At 39.5% G+C, this 11,963-nt stretch overlaps 1 protein-coding gene across 2 annotated transcripts in view; it reads right to left on the bottom strand.

Moving 5' to 3' along the window:
• Positions 1-2,359: 2,359 nt before the first annotated feature.
• The window catches only part of ACYP2 (acylphosphatase 2), a 32,604-nt gene continuing 23,000 nt past the window's right edge, over positions 2,360-11,963 (bottom strand). For both annotated transcript variants that reach the window (XR_014953898.1, XM_021537671.4), the window contains one exon: positions 2,360-3,126. Coding sequence is in view for 1 of the 2 variants with exons in the window: in XM_021537671.4 (XP_021393346.1) it covers positions 3,012-3,126 (115 nt within the window). In the remaining variant the exon portion in view is untranslated. The remainder of the gene's footprint in view (positions 3,127-11,963) is intronic.

The following is an 11,963-nucleotide window of genomic DNA, read 5'->3' as shown; positions in this document are numbered from 1 at the left end:
AAAGTGAGGTTGTTCCTCCTTTGATCTTCCATGTCAGGATTTTTTATTCAATTATGCCAGTATTAGTATCAAATGAGATGGGGCAAGTTTAGTTATTTTAAATCCCTGCAGTGTTTTTGGAGGCAAAAATAACCTCTCTTTAATCCCAATACTTCTACCCACTACACAATAGACTGTGAGGAGCCTTAAGAAAGAACAATACTACAGAAATCTCCATTTACAGGATTGCTTTTGTATAAACAGACTCTAAAAAATGAATGATAGCACAGAGCAGTGTTTGCCCTCATCCCCCACTGCAGCATTCCCTTCATGGCAGAGTGCTTGCAGTATCATGGAGCCATGCATTAATCAGGAAGCTCAAGTGACTAATCCAGTTCACTCTGTCTAGTAAGAGGATTCCAGCAGCAAACATGCCCAGTTTTCTAAGAAGAAAGCAAGCCAAGCAAGGCAGCTCCAGAGAACATCAAGAAAATAAGAAGTGACAGATTGGTGTCACCTAAGAGAAAGTATGGCAGGATATGCCACCACTCTTCTCCACACAGAAACCGAGAATGAGCAGGTCCAGAGAACATCCCTGTTCTGCAAGGTTACATCATTCCTGGTGAGGCACAAAGCTCTCCATCTGCTCATGGCCTTGGCAAGGTTTTATTTTTTACTCTATAATCAAATACAAATGAACCCATACATTTCTGAAATGCCTGTCATTTAGGAGTTAAACTCTGATTTTAATTAACATGTCTAGCCTTTTTTTCCTAAATCCCAGTAAAACATAAGTCAGGCACAACATTTTCCCCTCAAGAAAAGTAGCATTGTCCAAAATGCCCAAACAACTTATGGAAATCTGTTCCCACTATTTATTTCCAAGTCTCAATCCTTTTTAGATAGAAAGTATTAGGAGAACAGAATAGAAACTATAGACAGAAAATACTTCTATTTAAATAGAAACTATTTAGTGGAAAGTATTTCCACTTACAGCAAGAATGAAGCTGGCCTAGACATCATACATTCTTGCTGCACTGCATTTTGAAAAAATAAAATTCAGGGGCATCTATGTTCATTACTTAGTGATATTAGAACAGAGTAGAAAAGGAAATATGTCTCAATTTTGATATCTAGTTATCCAACTGTTCTTTGGCTCCTCAAAACCAATGATGTTCTTATTAAATTTAGAGACACTGCTCTGCTGTTCTGCACACAATGCACTTCCACAAAAGGGATGGCTTTGGACTTAGGACACTTTACCAGAATCTGAGGATTAAACAAAATGAGAAGACTAATGCCCACAGTGCCAGGCAAGGCTTCATTAGTTTCAGTAACATGTGATTTGCAGCAGAGAAAAATACTCTCTCTTCACATTTCCTCCCCAAAAAAATTAGCACTTTAAATGGTTACTCCCTCTCCTCAAGCCTTGTCTTTCTAGGGGAGTTGGGGTAAAATCCCCAGGTCCTTTTGAGCACCCAGCTCCACCCCTGCAACACATTAAAACAATTTTCATCTGCTCTTCCTCTGTATCCAATGACCCCTTTATTTTTTGCCTTCCACTCTCCTTGTTCCTCAAAATATGAGCAAAGCATTCAGCTGGAAAATCTTTGACTAAGGGGGTATTTTCTGTCAGGTAGCTCCAGGGAAAATGTAAACTACTTTGTTAGGCAGGATACAGTTTTCCACAAGGACAGAACAGTTATTGAGCTCCTGCTACATTTGAACTTTGTCATTTACTATCAGCTGAATGAGAGCCATTGATCACAACTTCAACAATGGGGCTTGTGTATAATCACATAACAATTCAAAAGCAGCTCCTAGAAAGGAGAAAGGAGATTCTAGAAAGGAGATTTTTACTGCTTAATGCAAAGGTCCAAAGAAAAATCATCTAGTGGTGAGCAGAAACACCTTTTAGGCACACCTTGCACTAATGGAGAAGCACAGTGTTTAAGTTAGGAAATGTCCTTCCTGAAATTCAAACCATAAGCTGCAGATTTGGTGCAGCTGCCCAAACTGACACCACCTCCTCCAGGAAGGGACAGGGCAGCCAGTGGAAACACCAGCTTCAGTATCCTCAAGAAGTCTCCCTGAATGTTCTAATCCTGGCCCACAAGCACTGCAGGAGGATCTAGGTCTGATCCAGTCCTGACTAACTCCAGGGTGCCAGTGGAGACAGCGCTGGATACAGGAACTGGATCCACAATGGATCAGACTTATCCAGGATTTATTGCAAGCCCACAGCTCAGAACTTCCACAGACTTCACATGACGGATGTGGGTAAAGGTTCCACCACACAGTCTTAACTCAGAAGAAAATACACACCCATAAGGAAAGCTACTTAAATCTTCAATTTTAGTAAGAACATTAAAAAAGCAGAGAGATGTAAATGTTCTTTATAGTCAGCATGGATGTAAGCTACAGGTTGACAAGAAAAAACATGGTGAGAGGCTACACATTTCATCACCTTGGAACAAGATTTATGCGAATTATAATGGAGAATTTTAAACCAGAGCTGGTTAGATAATCTCAGATTGAAATAACATATTTATTTTAAATTACCACTACAACCTTATTAATGATCACAAAGAGCCTGGTCTATAACAGACTTGTTACAGAGAACTCTCTAGTGTTCCAGTTCTGCAGTTATGTATTTTTTGTGAGATTACAAACAGTAGAATATAAATTTATTATTTTTCATCTAAACATGACTCACAGTGTAAAGATCAGGTACCATCTGGTTGTATGTAACAAGTCTCATTGTGCACAAATTATCAACAGCAGTTCTAAGCTTTTATCTGTCTTTCAAAGCTGCAATAAAATAGATATTGGCATTTTAGACACTAAATGTTGACATTCATGGTAAGATGTCTAACACAGCAACTAGGAATTCTTATTTGGTGGGAACATGGAGCATTTATGTTTATCCCTAGTACAAAGTATTTCAATGCTCTTGTGACATTTGATGGAGGCACAGAAGATAACATGCAGCAGAAACGTCAGAGTTTTGTGCTTAGTGAGGTGCCCTCCTGTTAGTATCTAGTGTTGAAATCCGAGAAGTCAAGCTTCGAGATCTCCTTTTCGTTGGAAAAACTTGTTTTATCAATGCGGGAACTTGGGCTTCCAACTTTGCTCAGCCAGGATTTCCTGCAGGAAAAATAAGAGAGGGTTGGCAGAAAAGGAACTGCACATGTGGGGGTTATTCTCTGTCATGCCTTAATTCACTTTTACTTTTTTAAGAGCCATAAAAAGCATCTTTCAATAAGGAAATTGCCCTAAATCCGTTATTTTCTGTTTTCCTTTCCTTTCTCCTTTAAAAGCAAACCAATCTCTTTAAAGGTATCAGTATTTCCAGGGGATTTACACAATATTACATAAAAACACAGCTGACAAAAAGGCTAAAACAGATTTACTGCAATGATCCCTTCTAAACACTATTAATATTATTCCAATAGGTATAATTACCTTTGCAGAGTCAATACTGTGTTTTTAGCAAGGACCTATAAACCACTGATAACTGAAAAGAGACAGCACAACAGAATCCCAACAGCCAGTTTGCTCCTTGCTGGCAACTAAAAGAATGGGAACTGGAAAGAAATGAGTTCAAAACCAGCAAAAAGACATCAATTATGTCAGAGCAATACTAACTTGTAATAAATACTGAATGTTGTACTGGATAACTGGACACCCAAACACTGGAAATACAGCAGGTAAGTGCTTACACAGAGATTTATTAACAAAAAGTACATAGTCATTATTTTTGGTTGTACTAGACTTCCAGAAGTAGACGAGTAAGTATTTTATTATACCATATTGAAGGAGAAATATATTTCCACACAAATAATTTAGAAGTTAGTACATATACTTATTACTATTAAAAAGTAATTTTATTAAGAGTTATGCTAATTAATCCTTTGCAGAGTCCCACTGAGCATTGTAAACTGCAATATTCTAGCAGTGAGACCTAATTTTAATGTCTTTATAATGAGAATCATGCACAGAAATTATTTACCTTGAGCCAGTAAATCAGTATGTCACATCTGAGATACAGAAACCTTGCTAGAGATCCTACATGCAAGATCTTTTAAAAAGCAGTTCTTGACACCAGAAAACACTGCCAAACATCTCAAGGGGCTTCACCAGTTACCAGAGACAAATAATTTCTCCATGCATCATGCTAGTCTCTCACAGATGGGTTTTATCACTGGCACAGACAGTTCTAAACTTGCATTCAAATTCAATAATAAAAAAGAACCTCTGTATGTAAAAACTTCCTGCAAAACAGCAACTAGACCCAGGTATTTCATGTTCCAAGTGTGACTTGCTTTATTTTAGCATAGAGAAATTAAAATATCTGTCAGATGCTTCCACTTCTTCACACCTCTTGTTCTTTGCTGCATATTATTAACAACTTCCCTTCCTTTGTCTTAGATGAAGCTTTTCCAGTAAGAAATATAACACGGGAATAGTAGTCCAGGAGTAAAACAGGAGAACACAACTTCCCAGTTCTGCTGGAAGCCTCAAGACAGAGGTGATATTTCAACAGAAGGAAACAAGCCTAAGGACAGACCAGTCCCTTTTGTTTTATAGTCAGAAAAAAAACCCTGAAAATGGCTCTTGTTTATTTACCAAGAAGTCTCTAATAGTTGGATATCCTTGAGTGGGAAGGAAGAACACGTATTTGAAATACTGAATTAATCTCCTGAAAACAGCAGAAATTGCTTTTTAAACAATGTGATAGTTTGTTCACTATTTCCTTTTGTCTTCTTATTCTGAAGGTGAGCTTATTCTGGAAAAAAATAAAAGGAACATATTCCTTGTCCGGCCTTCACAACAAAAATTCATCCCTGGATGTTTCCAACTCCCAAGTTCTGCTGGGTGAAGAAGTACCTATAAACTCTGACTGGAGCAAACAATCCACTTTCAGCTCCACAGACCCTCCTTCACATGAATAAGGATGAAGCACAAATTATGAAAATCCAGCTAGAGCAACCCAGCTCCATGGAAACTCTTTACAGGACATGTGTGTTATTTCTTGTTTAATACAGCAGGGAGGGGAGGAGGCAATACCTGTGAATTGAATGACTTTGGAGCTCAGCTCTGCATTGAGGGGACTTTCCTCAGCCATCTCCCTCTCTCTGCTCAAGTGACAGCCCAGTCACCAGCCCTATGAAGAAGCACATTTTTTACAAGCTAAGAAAGCAGAAAATCAGTATTTCCTAGAAGTAAAATGTCATCTCCAATCTCATCACTACCAGGGGCATTTATTTCCTTCAACAATGAAGAAAAGGTTCTGCACTCTCCTCCTCAGCCTTCTCAATTCCCATTCACCTTAGATCTCTTCATGTGTGTAGAGAGATGAGCTCCAATTACTTGCATTGGGAATCTTAGCTTGTTATTTATAGCATCCATGTTAAAATTCACTGCTCCTTCCCACTTCTCCTCAGGAGTGCGAAGACTCCCTCCCCCTTGCTCATCTGAAGCAAACAAGGACATTGCTGAGAGGACACCACACAGCTTATTCTTGTTCTAAAGGATTTATTCCCAAAGTGACTGCTCCAATGAATCCAGAGCAAGAGCTAACCTCTAAATTGCCATTTCTGACCATGTTTAACTTCATGGAGTGGTTTGCATTGGGAGGAACCTTAAAACCAATGCAGTGCCACCCCCTGCCATGGGCAGGGACACATTTCACTATCCCAGGTTACTCCAAGCCCCATCCAACCTGGCCTTGGACACTGCCAGGGATGGGACTGTCACAGCTTCTCTGGGTAACTTGTGCCAGGGTCTCTCCACCCTCACAGGGAAAAATCCACCCCAACAGCCAACCCAGTCCTGCCCTCTGCCAGTTTCAAGCCACCTTGTCCTGTCACTCCATTCCCTTGTAAACCATTCCTCCTCAACCCAAGCACTGCCTGCCCATGAAGTCACTCTTGGCCACACTCTGATCCCACTGAGTTAACTGTGGACAACCATGGATTTCTGAGTTACACAACCTTCCTGTCCAGGGGAGAAGCTAATGCCCCTGAAACAGCTTCCCAACCAAACCACACAGCTTCCCTATCCCCATGTTCATGGGGGATACTCCTAGGAGCTTAAAACAATTTGATCTTTCACTCTTTCCCTTCTCTCCTTTCGTTAACTAAAGCTTTGCTAAGAGACACTGCCTTGACACCCATGCAACAGAGCCCTTGCCACTCCACATGTTCTTAGAAAACAACATCCAAAGAGCTGGGGTTTCACCATCCCAGTTTATATCCTTGTGGAAACAGCCTAGCTGTGCACAGTATTCCAAGCAGGAAAACACACCTGTTCCCTTGGCAGAATGGAGCCTGGTCAGCTATCTGGAGAGCTCCCTGGAAAAGTTATTTAAGGAGTTACATCTCTGTAACACAGGATAATCACAGAATCCAATGTTGGAAAAGACTTCCCAGATAGATTCCGACCTTTGACCAAACACCATCTTGTCAACTAAAGCACTAAGTACCATCACTAATAGTAATAATGATTAATAACACTATCACAGCCCTAAAACCCACTGTGCTTGAAATACTACACTAACAGAGTAACTTTCTGATTTCCTGAACAACACTTATTTTTTAACTCAAATCTCTGCTACAAAACAGATCTCTCTAAAATAAACAGCTTGCTTGGCATTATTCTCTGAAGTATTTCTTTACAATATGAAAACTACTCCTGCAATAGTTCATTTTTTTATATGCAAAAAGACAAACTTTTATCTTGATATTGGAGAAATTTACAGTCTCTGGTGCTAGGAGAGGACCTGAAAATGCCCTCCAGCATTAATACATTAGGAACTAGGCACAGGTTAGGAATATGTTCCTCTCTCTTCACCTCAAGCGGAGTGTCACTTAAGTGGAACAGGAGAAACCTGTGCTTTTGCTTAGAGGAAAAGAAAATAATGGCACTGGCTTGTTTACACTATCTTTCCCTTTGTTTAGGATAAATACTGCAGAGAATGTTACTTTCTGAAGATTGTATTTATATCAGTGACAGGATATAGACCAGGCTTACAAATATTTATAAAATCCCTCCAAAAATATTTTTGCCTTCTGCAACAGCACTGTCCAATTTTCATAAATTCTGATATTTCAAAGTTAGCAGAAGAAATGTGGAATTCTCTCTCATGGCTGTCAGGCTCCTGAGCTTTTGGAAAGAACTTCTGTCAGAGTTTTCAAGCCTTGCTCTATATAACCTTTAGGGCCAGGAACATTTACTCAAAAATCGTTGTTTTTATAAGCCCAGAATTCCTCTGCATAAAGACACCTCCCACCTTTCCCTCCTCAGCTTACTGCAGAGCCATTCCTATTGTCCCTACACCTCTGCTCCTCCCGCCAGGAAAATAGGTAATTGTAAAGAAAATTTACAGGGTTTCTGGTTGTGAAAAAGTAGCAGGAAGAATAGAAACCCTGACAAAGAAGTGTGTTGGAAACACTAGGATTTAAGAACAAGGCAAAGTGCAAGGAAAGGGAATTTTAACCCCATTATTAGGATGGCTCCACCAGAGCCCACCACATCCAAACCAAGTGAGGGGTACTCCAGAGGATTAAAGCAAGGAAGGAGAAGCAGCAGGATTGAAGAATACAGACCAAGCAGTGGGTGGCTGGAAATGAAGGGACCTGCTGAGGCGTGGGCATGGTGGCCCAGAATAGAGCTGCAGCCTGGCGGTGTGTGGGAGCCTGGCTGCTCCATGCATCCCAACAGCAGGAATGCCTCGGCCTATCAGGTATTTAATACAAGGTCTGGAAGTGTTTGAGGAAAGAGAGAAAGGTAGTTAATCACAACTGGTGTTTGATTCTGTTTTTAAACACAGCTGTCAGATGAATGTTGTTAATTTGTTTATATTTCTTCCTTCCTTGCTGCACTCAGGGGCAGCATTTCCCTTGGGAATCCACAATGAGCTTTCCCTCAAGGTATATTGGAAAGGATGTCAACAGCAAGGGAAGAATAGCAGGATCTGAGATTTTACAGGTTTTGTGGGACATGGCCCTGAGTAAGCCTCAAATACACATTTTGGTAGTGAACTTTTATTTATAAACTTGAGAAAAGTGACTTATGTGTTAATCATCACATTCTGTATGGCATTGGCAAGGTTTTTTTATGTAGAAGTGATTATGGCCAGTTTGCAACAGGGGAGAATTTGGCTCTATGTACCTCAAATCCACTCACTCTGACACTGGTATCTGATCTATGTTAAATGTCCTTACCTATTACTTTAAAGAGGAGGAATTATCCCACAATGACAGAAGCCAAGCCTGGAGTTGCTTTGGTTTTGTCATACACAATGCCAAGATCTTTTGTGTATTTTCCTGTTAATCATCTTGGTAACCTTCAAGGAGGATTTAATAATTTCAACACGAGATCATAAGTATATTTTTATTAAAACTTATCAGCGTACCTCTTTGTTTAGGCCACATTAGGCAAGTCATTTTTGGCTTCTTTCAGAGATCTTATCAGAAAAATCTCAGCAACAGTGCAGTCATTTGTTTCAAAGTAAAGAAGTGAGTGAAAAGTAAACAAATTCAGCCATTCCAGTAACTCAAACAAAGCTTTTATGTCCACACTGACCTATAGAAAAGCAAAAGGAAAAGACAAAGGGAATTTCCAGTTAAGCTTGTGTCCTGTCTCCCAGAGCAGTAAGCATCCCAGGAAGCCAGCAGCAGCTAAAAGGCCCATTGTGTTTTCTTCCTGGAATCTGTCCGCCCCTACAGGGACACTTGGCTCCCCAGGCTGCCTGGGAATTTTGGCTAACCCCACCCACTGCACGGAATGCCACTCAAGGTTCTCTGCCATTCCACATCTATTAAACTCAAGGCCACAGGAAACTTAAATGAGGACGAACTGCTACTGTTAGGGCACCAACAAAAGAAAAGTTCTTTCTAATGCTCAGCACCCATCACCCATGTAAGACTGAACAAGGACTAAGGGACTTCAGCCTCTGACCAACTTTACCCATCAAAATGTTAATTAAACCTTTACACTGGCCGTTTCAGAGACACAATGAATCGTCACACTTGACCAGCTCAGCTTTACTTCAAGCCCATGTCCTTACACAGCCTGGCAGAAACCCAAGAGCCAGTGTCCAGCTGACCAACACAATCAGGAATTTGAAAGACAACACTTCCCTGTTCTGCAATCCCCAGGCTCAGCCAGACACAAAAGCCATGAGGAACAACACCCACAGCTCTACACTTGCTCCTCCTCAGAGGAGACACACTGAAGAATAATTTATTCTTATGCAAAAATTAAAAATAATGCCAGGCCAAGCTAGAGTGAATTCCTTCAAGTACCACTGGGATTCTATTTTCCTCGAACGTCCCCCTTACTTTACAAATCTCTTTGCACAGTTAAAGGACTGAAAAAATAAAAAAGTTAGAAGGCTCACTGAGAAGTTGACATTTCCAATTATAAAGGTCTTAAAGGAAAGCACCAACACTTTTAAAGCATCCTCTTGTAGAGCTCTGAGCAAGTCTGAGGGCTAATATTTTCAGTGTTACGGTGACTGCACATAAACTTATCTTTTCCTAGAATGCCTCTGTTAGAATATTTCACAAACTAACAAGGCTGGCCTACAACAAGGAACTTTGAGTCTCTTTTTATCCTTAGTTTGCAAGAGTTTTGAAATTTTCTTTGTCAAGCATTCAGTCAGCTCAGCTCTATTTTTTCCCCAATTTTACACTATGTGATCTAATTTGTTAATTTAAATTGCACATTTTCCAAGGAAGCAGTTACACATTTTAACCTCCCATCTCTAACTGCTTTTTTAAAAATAACTGTGATATAACATAGTAGACATTTCAGAACATAAGAGCAACAAGAAAACATTTTAAATACATAATATTAGAGAGCACAAGTGTTCAGGAAAACACCAAGTGGATTCCACTAGCTAATAGTCTGCTTAAATTTTACAGGCTGAGAAAATCTGAGCTTTATCAAGACTTATTTTCATAATGTTCTATTTTTTTTGGTATTACAGATATAGCTCCAACAAGCAGAATGCAATGAATTAACATAAGGAAGTTGCAGGGATTCTGTTGTTGATTTGCAAATGTTCCTTGCAATTTCCAGCACACCAGAGCATGGAGGTGCATCTAGCAGGGTGTGTTTAAAAGGCACTGCACCTGCCATCCACAGGATGCACACACAATATTCCCTGGAAAGCAGAGGAAGGACTAGGATATGTATTATTTACTGTTTCCATCATATAACCCCCACAACCCTCTGTCTGCTCCTCCTTGAGGTAAAGCTCCAGACACAACAGCCTGAGGCAGGAGGGCTCCAGGATGGGACCTGCCAGGCTGTCCCTCAGGGACCTTATGGAAGCAAACACCCCTTTCCCACAGTCACATCCCAAGGAATTGTATTCCACTTATGGTAAGAAAATAACTTTCATTCTTCAACACATTGCTCCTTTATCATGTTTTTCTTATGATTTCACCTGTATTCAAAATACCATTTCTGGCAGATCTAATCTCAATTTCATTTCTCCCTGGCTTTCCAAGTTCCATGAAGTTATCCTTTCACTCTCTGCAGACAGGTATTAAACACATCACTCTAATGAAGCCATTCAAGCCTTGATCCCAAACCACTCCAAAAGGAGGGATGCTGGATAGATCAGCTGAGATATCAAATAAAAACCAAATATAACTCAGACAAGGCTACCTGATTTTCTCAAAGTCTACCCTGCAACATCTCTAATTGTTGGGCTTTATACTTTCTATTAGTATTTTAAAAAATAGATAGAAAAACTTTGTCACCACAGCATGCCAAGGGCAAAGCCCATCCTGGGGTCCATGATCTGTCACTATGGATATACTCACTCACATGAGGAAAAATAAACACACTTAAAAATAAACACACTTAAAGCTCCCAGCTATTTAAGGAAGCCATCAGAGCATGAAGTATCCTGGTTCAATGTTTCTTTGTGTAAAAAAATTGTTAAACCAAGCTTTTAATAAGTACTGAAATGAGATCTGATACATGTTCTTGATGTTTAGTGTTGTACTACATCATGCTTTTATTAAACCTGATTTTCAGAGTATTTACTTAAAAGCATTCTCCTGTTTATCTGCAATAGTGATAAAATGAACTAATCAAGAGATAGATTTCTTTGAACCTTTTTCCTACAAAATGAAGCCATACTGGAAATACCAAAATCTTGGCTTCTCAAGGCAGCTCTCAAACTTCCTACTTTAAGTTACCACATACCGAAGACAAACCAGATTGATTTTATTATAATTGAGGATAACTGGTTTCATCTTTCCACCCACATTTCCCATGGGTTTGGACATTTTCCTGCTCATTCCAAATGTGCCTGTTAACAGTACAAAATTAGGGTAGTGAGAGCTTCAGACTCCAAAAACTCAGAATGAAAGGCAGTATCTTATTTCTATGGAAGTTAACAGCATCTTGTATCTACTAAAGTCAACAGTTACTAGGGACAAAGAGATAGACCTGATATCTGCTTTTAAAAAATTTAAACAAAGAACTACAACTACACAAGAAATAAATATCAAAATCAAAATAAACCATCTTTGGATGACTATTTCATACTGTTTAAGTATTTCCAAATAGGTCTTGTTAATAATAATTTAAGCATCTTGTCCTGCAGAAATTTTTTATTTTGTTGTTTATGCCTCATAATTCCTTGATATGCAGCCAGTTTTGATATTTTGTGAGATGCTCGGTAAGAAGAGAATTATTGGCAAAACATAAATATGTTCCTAAACTCCATCTTCCTGGTTTTTTTCATTTTTCCTTCAAGCTTCAGGGGCTGTCAAGTAGTATCAAACATCTCATTTATTTTCTGTAATTTATGCCATTTTCTTTTTTTCCCTTCCCCCTTTTTGAAGTTGTTCCTATGGCTTTCCTATGGAGTCTGGCTGCTGCAGGAGCTACATGGGTTGGGATGTGAATTGAGAACTACAAAAAAATCCTTGAAAGCCACAAATCTAATTACTGGC

Source organism: Lonchura striata, chromosome 3, assembly GCF_050655825.1.
Source record: "Lonchura striata isolate lonStrDom1 chromosome 3, ASM5065582v1, whole genome shotgun sequence".
Classification (NCBI taxonomy): domain Eukaryota; kingdom Metazoa; phylum Chordata; class Aves; order Passeriformes; family Estrildidae; genus Lonchura; species Lonchura striata.
This window is presented reverse-complemented; position numbering and strand designations above follow the sequence as displayed.